At 36.9% G+C, this 15111-nt stretch overlaps 1 protein-coding gene across 7 annotated transcripts in view; it reads left to right on the top strand.

Moving 5' to 3' along the window:
* ADGRB3 (adhesion G protein-coupled receptor B3) overlaps positions 1 to 15111 on the top strand; it is a 468213-nt gene that overhangs the window by 238510 nt on the left and 214592 nt on the right. For all 7 annotated transcript variants that reach the window (XM_063330254.1, XM_063330255.1, XM_063330256.1 and 4 more), the window contains one exon: positions 4347 to 4455. In XM_063330254.1, the coding sequence (XP_063186324.1) occupies positions 4347 to 4455 (109 nt within the window). The remainder of the gene's footprint in view (positions 1 to 4346; positions 4456 to 15111) is intronic.

Raw genomic sequence — 15111 nt, 5'->3', positions numbered from 1 at the left:
ATTGTAGAACAATATTTAATATTTATGTTTATGAACAAGACCATAGAACTATCAAATTTATTCAGATACAAATAACAGTGATGATGGGGATGAACAGATAAGTATGTACAGAGAAAAAATTATGGAAGTAGTCAAAGGCAGGGAAACATTTCTATATGAAGAATGATTAAACAAAACAAAATATTTCAGTATGAAAAAGAGTCAACTCCACTTATGTGCAGTAGAAACTTTTAAAATCAGGAGTGAATTGGAGAATGTGATGCAGGAATGATAATCTATTCACTTCTGCTTCTTGTAAAATAACTGAAGGACATCAAATAGTGGCAGATTCAGAATGAATACTAGGAGATACTTTTTTCTACAGAAAACCAGGTTGCAGAACTTCCTGCCACTGAAAGTACACAAGTTAAAAAAGTAAATAGACAAATTAATGAAACAAAAGTCAGTATAGGACTGTTCATGGAAAGATCCCATTTTTGCTTAAGGAGAATCATAGAATCATAGAATTATAGAATTGTTAGGGTTGGAAGGGACCTTAAAGATCATCTAGTTCCAACCCCCCTGCCATGGGCAGGGACACCTCCCACTAGATCAGGTGTCCTTTAACAAAAAAGTGCTAAAGGCTGGTCAAGAATTCCAAAAGAAGTATCACTATGTGCATGCCCCTTTATACTCTTCCTTAGACATCTGCTATTTACCACTGTCAAAGGCAAGAAAATGGCTTACATAGATCTTTGGTCTGTTCTTGTATGGTCATTGCCACAGTGTTCCATAGTTACTTGAAATGTGTTCATTTTTAATGTGGTTCTTAATAAATCAATAGCAGTTTAATGGTCTTCGAAGCTATTTAACTTCATTTTTGTAAGTTCATCTTTATGACTAAGAAAGGGAAGACCAGGACTTTTCGCTACCGTTCAAACCTTGCAGTAGACATATGATACTGCAGCTGACCCACTGGAATTTAGCCAGCAATCATATTTTTCCTTTGTTGCTTTTCTGTTCCCCTGTGTAAGAGACAGCTACAAAAATAGACAAAATATGTCATTTTCTTTAGTAGTGGTGGATGGAAGCAGCAAAATCACACGCATGTGGGCAGTTTCCATAAACAGCACCAAGATTAAGGAACCAATATCAAGCAACTATTTTAGCCCCTCTAATGAGCAGACAGGATACCACTCCTTATGTTATCAGCCTTTTCTTCTACCTCCACCCTTCCTGCTTGCCCATGCTGCGTCCACCATCTGTCCCACAAAGATCAAGGGAGGACAGCACCTGAGAAGAAATGGTGAGAATATGAAGGTAAAAGAGGCAACAATAAATTTCGAGTTCTCTCTCCTTATTGGTGGTGGTAGAAGAAGCGGTGTTGAAAAAGGCAGAGGAGGCAAGTGATTTCTTATTTTCTGTAGCTCCTTCTCTCTGCCGGGTAATTCATTGTCTCGTAGACCTCAGTACAGTACTGGTAGGCAGACAGGAAGCCAAGCAAGCACCAAGATGAGTTGAATGCAGGAGTAGGGGGGCCATTGATGCCTGGTGACAAAACTGGGGAATTCAGTAAATCTTAAACTCCTGATCTGTGGCACCCGAAGAAAACATACCTCTAGTCTTGTTTCTGTACTTGGGCAGTTACACAAACTATCTCAAACTATTGAAGCAAGTAGCTCTTCATACCGGCTAGGAAGGATGACCTGGACTCCTAACTAAACTTAAGATTCTTTTTTTCCCTTCAGTATTGAGAAAAAAAAAAAGATTTCCTATACAAAATATTATTTTCTAGCATATTTTGGATAAAACACTGAAATACTATGGCTAAACAGAATTGGATTTTAACCAGAATCAATATTATTTGAAATTACTACATCCTCTATGAAGACTTCTTTAGTTTTTATGTCAAAATCAAGATAAGAATTGAACTTGCAAAGAATGTGCACAGGTCATGTGCTATGAATGCAATCCAGTGCAAACACTATTGACTCATTAAAAAAGAGTAAACGTGACTCTGTTTCTAGTTCAGCCACTCAGCTGACTTTTTGTTGGTAATGAAACCAAGGGGCAGTCTAACCAGCTTTTGCCAGCTTGTATGGTTTTCTTGAACTCCACAGCTACTCTTAGCATAGATCTCTTAGCCTGTTTTCTGGATTCTTTGCTGGAAATAAAATCTTATGCACTGTCAGCAAATTGCTGACTTTCTATCAAGTATACAGCTGCAATGCCTCAGCACATCTTTTTCTCTAGATTAAATGCCAGCAGTTGATACCATTAATTACATGTTATATATCATTCAGTTAAGCAGCACTCACTTTAATACTTGCCTTTTGTTAAGAGCTGATGTAAAGCATGGCACACAGGAAACCACTTCAAGTCCACAGTGCATAAGTTTATACTGTTGTTTCAAAACACAGGAGCTATTCTGCATATTCTTCATCACCATCTGCTGGCACCCTATTGATTAACAAGTACTTCAGATATATAAAAATGAAGAGTACCTCTATAACACTGACTGTTCCACAGCTTCTGCTGAAGTTATTACGATAAAATTTTATGTGCAAGAACTAGGGTGAAAAAATCTTTTCACTGAAATTTATCCTTGGTACATAATCTGGGAGTGTGTGTGCTATGAATGAGATGGATGCAAAACCCATGCTTACTACCTCAGTAACTTATCATCAGGAAAATGGAAATTAAGTCTCCTTCACATGAAGCAGCATTTGCAACCTGTTTGGATCATAAATGTCACAGCAAACTCTTCATAAAAATGGTATCGCTGCCCTATCTTTTACAAGAAAACAAAGCGCAATGTGAAATTCTCTATCCTGAACCGAGCTGCTATGCATCTAGACAGATAAAGCAAAATGAAGATGGAGTGCAGCATGCTGGAATTTATAGTCTCTGTAGGCATTTTTTAGAGTCTGTAGTCCCAGTAGTGGAAAGAATGGATTGAATGTTTCTCATAAAGTGAAATTTGGACATCTCACTGATATGAAGAAAAAAGCACCATGAACCGGTCATCCATTCTTTTTTCTATTGCAGAATACTGTATAACTGAAAATTGTCCTGTTCATAGCACACCATAACAACCAAAAATGACTTTTTAATGTGTGTGATGTGAGGAGAATTTTTATGCTTATTGATAACTGTTTTGACCTTTAATGCAGTTTTGATGATGCATCATTATTGCTGAATACAACAATTTTTAAAGTTTTTGTGATCGTGGTAGCTTACAGCTTTGCAAATAAATTATGTTTCTTAGAAACGTGCTAGTCCTTACCATTTTGAAAGTCGTATTGAGAGGCTACATTAGTAATGCAAAGGCTACTGCAGTTTATTTTAGTTCACTGTGTCCAGCTCTGGGCTCCCTAGTACAAGACATGGACTTAATGGAATGAGTCCAGCAAAGAACCATGAAGATGTTTAGGGGACTGGAGCATCTGTTATGCAAGGAGAAACTGAAAGACACTATTTTCCTTGGGAAAGAGAAAGCTCAGTGGGGATTCTGTCAACATTAAAAATTCATAAGGGGAGAGAGTAAAGAAGACTGAGCCAGACTCTTCTCAGTAGTGTCCAGTGACAGGACAAGAAGCAAGGGGCAAAAATACAGCAAATTCCATTTAAATTTAAGAAAAACCCTTTCACTGTGAGAGTGACTGAATGCTAGAACATGTTCGCAGACAGGCTCTGGGGTCTCCATTCTGGGAGATGTTCAAAATCCAGCTGGATGTGGTCCTGGGAAACCTGCTAGACCTGATCTTGCTCTGAGCAGGGGGTTGATCTAGGTGACCTCCAGAGGCCTCTTCCAACCTCAGCTATTCTATGATTCTACTACTCCACATCAGCAATGAAAATAGTACTACCAGTAACAATTTATATTATTTAAATACTGATTGAAGCAACAAAGGTTTATGATGCTGGACAAGCCATGATAAGATTTGGATTCAGCTGTTTGTGTCAATAGTTCTGAAGTTATTGAAGACATCTTCCAGAGGAAGGAAGAATATTTTAATTAGAATTATTCTGGAATGTGAAATCCTTTAATGGATCACTTTAATGTGAAAGTAATGGCCAATAAACATTTTTTTGATAAGTGCAGTGACTTAGAGCAAACATTCCCCAGTTTCAGTGCAAAGCTGATTTCACTTAGCTTTATGGGAAGTAGTGTCTGTTCACATGAGGATCTAATGACAAAATGCTTATCCTGCAGCGACAGAAAATGTTAGGTATTGAAACACGGGAAGAGCATTTTGGCGGCTAAGTCTCCCATTCCATTTGATAGTATTTAAATTTTGTTTGAATTTTCTGCTATCGATATTTTCATATTATAGTTAACGGCATGTCTGACCTTCCGTTGTTAGATCTATCCGGGCTCGGTGGAGTTAATGCAGGTGATTGAAGATTTTATACACATTGTTGGAATGGGAATGATGGACTTTCAGAATTCATATCTAATGACTGGAAATGTAGGTAAGAAATAGGAATTTCTTCTATGAAATTTATAACCTATTGAAAATCAGAAATTGCAAGTATGTACTATAGAGTTGCTGCTGCTATCACAATCCAGATTGGGCTGCTCCTCCTCCTGCAGATTATCTCTGTTGCTTGATTACCTCCTCTGGTTTAATACACTCAGTGTGCCTTATGTGTTTGACTTCTCCATAATCATATCTCAAGACCTAAATGCCAATTTCAAACTCTTAATAAAATTCAGAAAATATTCATCAGAATACCATGAACTGCAAGTATATATATCCAGGATATACAGTGTTTCAAATAATAATTTATAAAATCATGCTAATTGAGATAATAATGATATACGCAATAGCTTGAGAAATGTAAATTTTGTTGACATTATCTCTTTTAATATTCTATTCTCAAAAAAAAACAGTCTTTGCACGTTATGCATAGATAAGACAGATAAGAAATAATGAAAAAGAAAAATCTGTTATTTGCCAAAATAATTTAAGCCTATGTTTTCTTACATCAGTTTTTTCTATGTGTGACAGTTTCAAAATTTTATTCAGATTTATTTTTCAGACTTTGTTTTCAGCACCGGAGAGTTGCCAGGCAATATAATCAAATAATAACAAAAATGAAAGATGCAGATTCTTAGCAACTGAATTCCATTTATTAGTAGCCATAAATGCTTGCGCAATATCACGGCATTTTATTAAAAATTCAACAACAAAAAAAATAGCTGTTTTCTAAGCATTTAATCTTTGCTTAGTATCTTCCTTATTCAATTAAATTTCTATAGCTGCACTTTTATAATGCCAGAACAATATTAAGTAGTTGTGTATAATGAACAAATTCAAAATATATGTTTGTCTGGTAGCAAAACTTCCAATGTCAACACATTCTTTCAGATCTTCAGTTAGCATATTCCTGCATCTATATGTCAGTCAGTTCTTCAGCAAGTCATTAGAATTCGTTAGAAAATATGGTCATTTAGAAATTAGTTGGCAGAATAAATCAGGGAAATTGTTGGAATGTCCCTATTGAATATCTAATTTCCTGTGCAGTAATAAATATTTATTATTGCTGTCCGGTTCGTATTTAGATTGACAGTACTGTAAACACTAAGGCACAGCCTTGTATTGGAGACGTGTCAAAGAACTCACCAAAAAGAACTCTGGCAGTTTTAAAATGTTTAAACAATTTCAGTAGGCAGTATGGGGAACTTTAGCTTTTAACCAGTGATTTATTGTTTCTGTTGTATACTGTTTGCACTAGTACCACTTAAAGCTTCTTCCAGTTGTCAGTCCTTCATTATGCTAGACCCTGCACAAATTTATAAAGCAAAGACAGTATCTTTCTTGAAATGTTTGTTCCATGGCATTTTTATGACAAAATAAAAAGATGAGCTTATTTAAGGAGCACAGCCCGTGCTGCTTGGCATGTTGTACTGCATTCTGATCTGTTTGTCCTCTGAAAACTGTATAAAAAATGCTGGAAAATGTTTTAAGAAGATGCATTCAAATAATCTGTGTCTCTACATATTCATGGCTTCAAATGGGAAACAGCAACAACTTTCCAATTGAATCAGAAACTGTGCTGTGCAGTGAGTAGTCCAGATAACTGCATAATCTTAACAGTCTCTTTTGATTATCTTTCTCTTCCCACATGTAAGATATTTTTAGGCACTCAGGAGTAGGTCTGTTCTTAACTATATAGCCATCAAAGGAACAGAAAGAAACTGAGAAAAGTAAAATGAATTTATAGGTTTATTCTGACTACCTTGCTCTGTGCCTTGACGTATTGTCGTGAGTTTATCCTCTCTTTACTCGGTCAACTGTCAAAAAAGGACAGGGTCACTGCTGTGCAACTCATTGACCAGAATACTCGAGCTTAGGTGACATGGTGAGATAGGGACTGAAGGTTGTTATCAGCAAGGCATAATTTCTTATTTTCATAAACAAGGAAAGAATGTATCTGGAATAATTCAGTTTTAGTGTAGTTTCCCTCAGGGGATTGGCATAACTGTGTCTGACTGAGTACTCGGAATTTAGGGAACATTCATGTTGATCTCAACTGAGAGGAATGAACTATGCAGTTGTCGTTGTTTTGTCTTAGCATTAATTCTGCTGTACCAACAAGAGGTTAAGAATGTGTGAGGTGTTGTTTATAAGTTGTAATAACATTCTTGTAATTTAAGCCAGCAAACACATCCCATGCAGGAAGCAGATATGTGCAGAAAGGAGGCCCAACTTTTATATATTCACCTTTAAACAGGACTATACAATAGTTATTCCATAGCTATTTGCCATAAAATAATCTCTCTGCATTTTGAATGCCTTATGACGTATTTTTTTTTAGAATCTTTCTACAGAGGATCATTCTACAGTTCAGATATATGAGAAAAAGGATTCAGTACTAATTATGAACTGCTGCTTCCTGCCAGAAAAAAATATAAAATCCAGATCCGTAGCAAATTTCACAATATCACACTGAATTCTTGGTTTTCTTCTACTAATTTCGGTTTGCAACTTCATTTTTAATTGAATGGCACTATAGTGGTCTGTATACAGTTTGAACATCTAATTGTGTTTGACAGTTATGCGTCATGGTTTCATCCCAGCTGGGAACTAAGCACCACACAGCCACTCGCTAATTTACCCCCAGTGGGACTGGGGAGACAATTGAAAGAGTAAAAGTGAGAAAACACATGGGTTTAGATAAAGACAGTTTAATAGGTCAAGCAACAGACGGGTGCACAAAGCAAAACAAGGAATTCATTCGCTGCTTCCCATTGGCAGGCAGCTGTTCAGCCATCTCCAGGAAAGCAGGGCTCCATCACGTGTAACAGTTGCTTGGGAAGACAAATGCCATCACTCCAAATGCTCTGCCTTTCCCCCTCCCACCTTCCGCTCCTTCCTTCTTCTTCCCTAAGTTTTATATACTGAGCGTGACGTCATACGGTGTGGGACATCCCTTTGGTCAGCTGGGCTCAGAAAAGGCCTTGACTCTGTGTAAGCACTGCTCAGCGATAAGGAAAACATCCCTGTATCATCAACACTGTTAGCGCAAATCCAGAGCAGAGCCTCATATTAGCTACTACAAAGAAAGTTACCTCTATCCCAGCCAAAACCAGCACAATATGCTAATCTCCTGAGATCCTCTGCATATGGAATTTTAATTTCTCTTTCTCTCAAGACACAGAAGCAAGTAACTGTGGCTTAACAAGTTACTACATGACAGCCACAATGCAATGAGTGTCCATTGCACGTTCTCAGCTCATGGCAGGTGGGAAGTGATGAAAGTTGCCTATTTGGTAGACTATACCAAGCCACATATTATATATTTGGAAGTAATTACAAAGGTCAATAAGGACAGTTGCCATGACACTGTTAAACTTTTCAATGTGGTGGCTTTTAACTCCCCATTTTTTGTTGCTTCTGAACAAAACATCAGAGACTCTTTCCAAATCCAGATGATCCAATATCTATGCTTTGGGGTTTATTTAGGCAGCTCAGTCAAATCAAATATATTTCCATTAGTGCAGGGTCCATCTCCTCTTAGCTCTTCTCTCAGGGATACACAATATGCTACGAAAAACTTAACAAATGTAAAAGCAACAATTTGCTTTGATCATGTATGGCTGGGACAGATGGTATTTGTTTTATTTGAGTGCTCTCCGATCTATATTATATTCCTTTGAGAAATGATTAGGTGAAATAAATGCCTAGGAGGTGGGAGGTGGAAGGAGGTGGAAGCCTCCTTCTTCATCCTGCTCCTTCTCTTCTTCCTCCTCCTCCTCCACCTCCTCCTTCTCAGGACCAGCTGAGCAGGCATAGGAAAAGGATAGTGTGAAAAAACAGGAGCTTTTGCTAGCACTCAGAGTCCCTGAATTAGCTATCCCCCACCTGCAGGGATAGAACACGCAGTGGGAGAAAAGCTTTTAAACCATATTACCATTCTGTGTTAACTACTTGCTTTCCGTTTTCTCTGTTTTAGAAGGTGAGGTCCTGATTTTAGATTTTAGCTTTTAACAGCCTTTTGAACTTTTCTGGAGAGCTAAAGGCCTAAGTAGATCCACCTGAGGGCTTTGGCTGATTTGGGTTCCCATCACAGTAAACCATTACGAGTTATGAAGAAACGTACTAAAAGGTGTCTGAACTCCTATCAAGAAATATTCATCCCTTAATTTAAAAAAAAAAATTGCTAGACTGAAAGACTGAAGTGCCATAAGCTAACTGTCTTTAAAGTTATAGGTGGAATGTGGAACTGAAAATAGGGAGTGGCATTAGGAGATGCATATTTCTATAGCAGATTAGGAATCTTTTGTAGTGGAAAATTTTCCCTCTTGTCAAATTTTATTAAGAGCAGCAGCCAAAAAATGGTTAAAGGAGACTCTTTTGTCAAAAATCAAGCTTACAGCTCTTAGAAGATATTTATAAGAACACCAAATAATCTTGAAGTGCAGTGTGTTGTCATGGATGTTATTTGGAACTGACAGAAAATAAACAGAATTTTCAGCATGAGAAAAGTCACTTTTTGTTAATGTTAATTTTATGAATACTGATGTTTGAGTGATCAGTAATATTCTAAAATATGCAGATAATCACAGAGTTATTTAGACTAGTCAAAGACAGGAAAAACTGAAGATCTCCAGGGGGTATAGCAAAATGAAAAGAAGGGGATATCCATTGGCAGATGAAATTCAGTGTTGACAGAGGATGTAAGAGGGAGTAGTTCAAGCCATACACAATGTAGAAATCTAAAAGAATTCAGTGAAATCCCATGGTCACTTTTAAGCAGAGCTCAGAGAAAAGAACAACATTAGTGTGCAAAAAGAGCAGTCTAAAGAAAATTTATTTATTTATTTTTTTAATTTTCAGTAGCCATCACTTGCAATGCTCTTTTCAATTGAGTTTATGTGGTTGGGACTCATTTTACTTACTTTAATCATCACAGAGTTTGCCAAAGTCAACCTAAGCTTCCTTTATAGTGAAGGAAAACTGCTGCTCAGGAGACCAATTCATACCATCTCAGACATCTAAAGGCATCTCTTGCCTTCTGGAAGTTCTTCCACTGGCTATAAAGACAGCCTGGTGGCTAGCTTAGGCTGGAATAATTCATGTCATCTAAAGCAAAGAGGAGCGCTACTTTGTAAGTAAATAAAAACTGTGGACACAGAGAGGTTCAGGGATGCACGGTAAAAAAAATATAACAGATTGGGAATGGGAGTGATTAGAATAGATATTTGAGAACAGATTGTTAAAAGGGACTAGATGTACACAACTGAAAAGTGAATGAAAAGAGAAACTAGGCTGACATCTCTGTTTAATCTTGCTCACAGGAAAAACAAAGATTCCTCACTAAACTATACATCAGCACATTTAATTCTGAATGAGCATGAGGCCAAGGTCTTAAAAGGAATAAAATAAAAACAAGTTGCCGTCTACATGGTGAATGCAGCTAGCTATGATACTATATGAAAAATGGAGAGGTGTAAGCCCTGCTTACATGCATAAATCAGCTTCTAACTAACAGTCTGCTAAGTCGCTACTTAAAAATGGCTACTGTGACACTGTTACTCTGATGAGTAATCTGATTCAGTACAGTAATTAACCTATGATTTTTCATTTAAAGGTTCATACTAAGCTGCTTAGATAAGCTTTATAAATATTGGTAGAGAGCAAAGTCTGATTTCTGCCTTCACAGACAGATTAGGATGCCACAGGGGAGAAAATTCTTTTAAAACAGTGTCCATTGTCTTGTGTCTTTCTTGTTTCCCCTTCGATCTTCCATTCCATGTCCATACCCATGAAGTTATTACCAAAAGGTTAGATAATCCTGTAAGGCTTGTCATGTGTATCTTAACATTTTCTAGTCCTAGCTAGAGAAATGTTAGTGACCAAAGGAGCTTTGAGAAGATGTAGCTATTCTAGCCGTAAAACACAAGCAGTAGTACACCTGCTGAGCTTTGGGAATCCTAGAAAATAAGCAAGCTGGATTTCTGACTGTTACTGTGGGTTCATTCACCTTTTCCCAAGGTAAGATTTTTAGGTCTTGTAAATTGTAGGTCGTGTTTATACTCTCTAGAAATCTCTCCACACTATATGGTTCGTAGGCATCTGCCTACTCTGCTTATCTTTTTTTGTATATCAGAGTTACTGAAATGCAGCACTCGAGATCCTCTAACTCACATTGTAAATATCGTACTGGCCTAAAATATATCAAGAGACTGAATTGGTTTTAATGTTTGAAAGGTTCTTTTTTCAAATATATTAAAGAAGACAGAAAAAAACGCAAAGCAATGATATTAACTTGTCCAAAGTTGTAAAGAAAATGTCTAAAATTTTCAGTCAGGAAACAACTATTTTAATAATTACACATATATTCAGAATTAATTTATAGTGAAATCACTGCTTGTTCCAAGGCTGTGTAGTGCTAAAGCACAGTATTGTGAATTTAAAGTGGATATTTGTGGTTAATAAAAACTCATCTGGTAAAATGTCAGCATTTTCTCCAATAGAAAGAAAATTGGACCTGTCAGACAAATGAAAATGCCAATTCCATAGAATGGCCCAAGCCAGCCATTCAGATCTCTCTCCTGTTTCCACCAAGTTGTTCCAGAATAACCCATGTTTTCACAAAGCAAAATTTAAGGGTACAGTCTTTAAGGAACCACTGTGTGGATTGCACTTACTATTTTTAAGAAGGTGAACAGGAATCATTCCTTCTAGTGTGTCAGAGTTCATGTGTAAATATCTCTGTATTGATTAATATAATTATGTTTGGTTTTGTCAAGAATAAATTTTCACAAGGAAAAAATAAAGTGAAACTTGCATGTCTTTGCAATAAAATACATTCCTTGTAGATATGAAACACAAGGCCCCTTTAATTCATGGACTATTTATATTCTCTTCAGATTTCTACCTAGCTTTTGAATAACTAGTAAAATACACACCAAAGTAAGCAATATTAATCTAATGATCTTTTCTTATATTTTATTATATAATTTTGCTCTGTATAGAATTTTCCGGTTTCCATTGTCTAATATCCCATTTCTTCTCAAAACAGCCTAAAAGAGTCAGTGCCCGTCATCTTCCCACTTGAGGCTAGGATCTGGCTTTTACGGCTGTGTCTATAAACATGAATCAAAAGCACCAAATGCAGGCTTGAGAACTATTCCACAGTTTTCCATAGTGTTTAATTCCTGGCACCTGCCCAAACAATGTCAAGGCATGGTTCAGGGGATAGTCCAGGTGAGAAACCAGTCCGGGTAGGGATAATTAATGCTTTTCTCATTTCACTGTGGTGCATAGTTGGTCACACTCTGTTCTTGGATAGTGAGCATGGTGGCCATGGCAGTTGTAAATTCCGCCTTCTGCCCCCTGTTCTTTTCATTCATGTCTTTGACTCCTGGCCCTAATCCTCTTAGTTTCACACTCAGATGTAGCCCACAAGTCTTTTGTGCCCCATACCAGATGATCAGATGCCTCTGAAAGGGCATCTGTCGCATTTCTTTTTTCAGTCCTTAAAAAATCCTTCAGTTCCCAATATTTGTACACAGCCAGTGTCACTTTCCTGTTTCCCTAGTCTCCATTTGCTCAAACCACATATAACAATCTTCTGTTGGCTAAAAACTACCAGAAGAGACAGTTTGCAGAGAAAAATAGACAAAAGAATAAGATAAAGGTCAATTTCTCAATAGAGAAAGGTCAATTGGAATGTTTTTATACCCTTATATACTTCTGCTCCACATATATTCATATCATTTCCTTTGCAGCAGCCTCAGCAATTCCTTGATCGGATCAATATGTTGGCTTTCAGAAGACTCAAGCTTTCTCCACTGATTAAAGGGGAAAAACTTCATGCACACTTTGAAGGTCTAGCTCATTGCAGCATTTGACTTAATGCCTGAAGTAAATGATCAGAGCTCGTATTTCTTTCTCAATATCAAATAAGCTTATTAAATGATTCACATTCCCTGAAAACTTAGCTGTGAAGAGTGCAAAAAAGAGTAGATTTTTTTCTCTCTTTTCTAAAACTGCGTACTCAGTGATCCTGAGGAAATACAGTTCAGTTACTTAAGATTAAAAATTTCCAATATCAAGGGAATGTCTATATGAATCTTTATCAAACAACCTTCACAAATGTGGATAAAAATCTAACTTAATTCTAAGTAGTAGTCATAATTCAGTAGTTAGTTTTGTGTATACGATTTATTAATTATCCTTAAACGTAAAGCTAAATAAATTAACCATTCAGTATTTTTAATGGGCATTTCCCTTTGCTACCTTTTATTAAATAAGATACAGTGGAGTAAAAGGTTCTAAAGAAATGGGAACTATAAAACATGCAGACATCCAGGCTTCAGTCTAATTAAAAAAAGTGCCTCCAACTGAAACAGAAAGCAGCGTCAGCAGCCCATTTGTGGAAATAACTTTTCACAGGATATAGGTGTATGTATCTTAGATTCTTGTATCATTCCTAAATTTCTACCTCTGCAAACTCTTTTCTGAACCATTCTGTTTATAGGCCCCTTTTTATATCAGCAATTAAAAGCTGGTTTTTTCTAGAGGAATCATCTGGTTTATGACAGGCTATTTTTTAACAGGTGCACTTAAGTGTTGCCCTGAGAAATTACATATCTGTGTTTATTTCCTCCTTTGCCTTGGACAGCTGCATTTTTAGGTGAGTCTCAACAATTTCTGAGTAGAATGAGGCTTAAGGGGATAGAAATTAAGTCTGTGATCATAGCTTTGAGTTACTGGAGTAAACGCACACCCAAGAGGGTATTAGCATTTCATATTAAGGTAGTGCCAAGAGGCAACAATCACATTCAGTGAAGTATAGTGTCAAGATATTCCAGACAATACAGTCCTCCCCTTAAACAGGAGAGGCACCGGAGTGTCACAGTCCAATAACAAAATGCAATTCTGCACAGACTGATGCCTTATTCTGGGAATAAGGCAGTCGCCACAGGAGCATCCAGCCATCATCTGGTGGTACATAAACTAGAGGTGGTCAACTGGAGGTGATGTGACTAAGTAATGTAAATAGCAAAATTCACCCTCAGTTTTAATGAATTCTGCAGGGTTTTATTACTCACTTACTACTGAAAATGAAAGAAGGTGTCGTTGTTTGGCCTGGGCTGGCGACTAAAATGAATGGCAGATGCTCTCCCCAAGAGCCCACAAAATATAGATTAGTTAAAATAGGAATAAAAGCGAGAATTTTACTTTCGGCTGGTAAAACCTAACAAAAGTCAGTGGAAGTAGACTGATTTCCCATCTGAGACTCTGGAGTCAACAGACAATATTACTTTCAAAGACTTAAGAGGCAGCTATTAGCTCTGCATGTTACTTGCGGTGCGTCAGAGAGAGGTCTGTTACCCCCAGATGAGCTCCATTTTGAATGTGGAGGTAGCATGGTTTATACAAAGCTAAGGATGTGACATACCAGCTGCCAAAGTTTGTTGTTATTTTCTGGCTTCTTCACCAACCAACCAACCAACCAACCAACCAACCAAAACCCCCCAAAAAACCCCAAAACCAAAAACCAAACAACGAAACAAAAAAAGCCCAAACAAACAAATAAATAAGCACCCCAAAAACAGAAAAGAGAGGGAAAGAACTTCTATCTAGAATATTAGATAAATCAACCTGCTGTGTTGAAAAAGTGTATGATTTCCTCAGTGATGACTGTAGGTTTTAATGCCGAATAGCAGTACAGATGTGCCTCTTTCAAACTGCATAGCCTGAAAGTAACACAACAATTGAGGTAACAAACTGGAGAGCATTTTTCAGGTCAGTTTCATGAGGGTGTTAGTGGATTATTAATATCAGAGAAAAATATTTTTATGGTAAATAATTATTTTGGCAGTGGAATTATAAGATATTGTTGAAATCAAACTTCAAAGCCATGTAAACATAGGCAGATATAATTCTCATTATGTTTGTGCCTGTGTAATTTTTTTATTATTATTTTTTAATATGTGGGGTTGGACCTTGGCATATGGATACTACATATATCTCTGCAATTCTGTTAAGGTCAGATTGTATAACGGTGATAGAGCTAACAGTGTCAGTACGATCAGTTCAAAATGTCCCAAAGCATCCATGTACCAGGTTTGCTAAAATGAAGAAAGTTATGAAGTATCTTCTGTGATTTCTGAACCCATAAGTTCACTCACTTCATGGGGTATTTTTTGTTTTGTTTTGCTTTCCCTTGACTTCATCTATGAGTTTTAGGACCCTATTTGCTCTTCTGGCTCAAGGCTGAGATAGAGGATCTTTGATTAGGTTTGTGATATAAATCAGAGGATGGTTCTACTATCAATGAATATAGCTTTTTCCCACCTTGGAAAATTTCAGGAGGAACTCTGTAAAATATTATTTTCTTTTTTTTTCTTTCCTTCTTTTTTTTTTTCTTTCTCCAAGTCCAATTTACAGTGGGAAGAAAAACTCTTTCTCACTCAAAACATGTTGCACAGCTCTGTGGCCTGTTGTGTTTGAACGGTACTGGATGCAAGGAGCAGAAATTCTTAAATTGCCCTACAGTGGTGCCAAATAGCTTGATATTGCTGTGGTTGTTTTTATGTTTTAACAAACACTTTCCACATACATGGAGACATGTAATTAGCCATAGACAGAATTCTTCTCTAAATCTTTT

Source organism: Chroicocephalus ridibundus, chromosome 3 (genome assembly GCF_963924245.1).
Source record: "Chroicocephalus ridibundus chromosome 3, bChrRid1.1, whole genome shotgun sequence".
Classification (NCBI taxonomy): domain Eukaryota; kingdom Metazoa; phylum Chordata; class Aves; order Charadriiformes; family Laridae; genus Chroicocephalus; species Chroicocephalus ridibundus.
The sequence above is the reverse complement of the archived record's forward strand: the minus strand, read 5'-3'. Positions and strand labels throughout refer to the sequence as shown.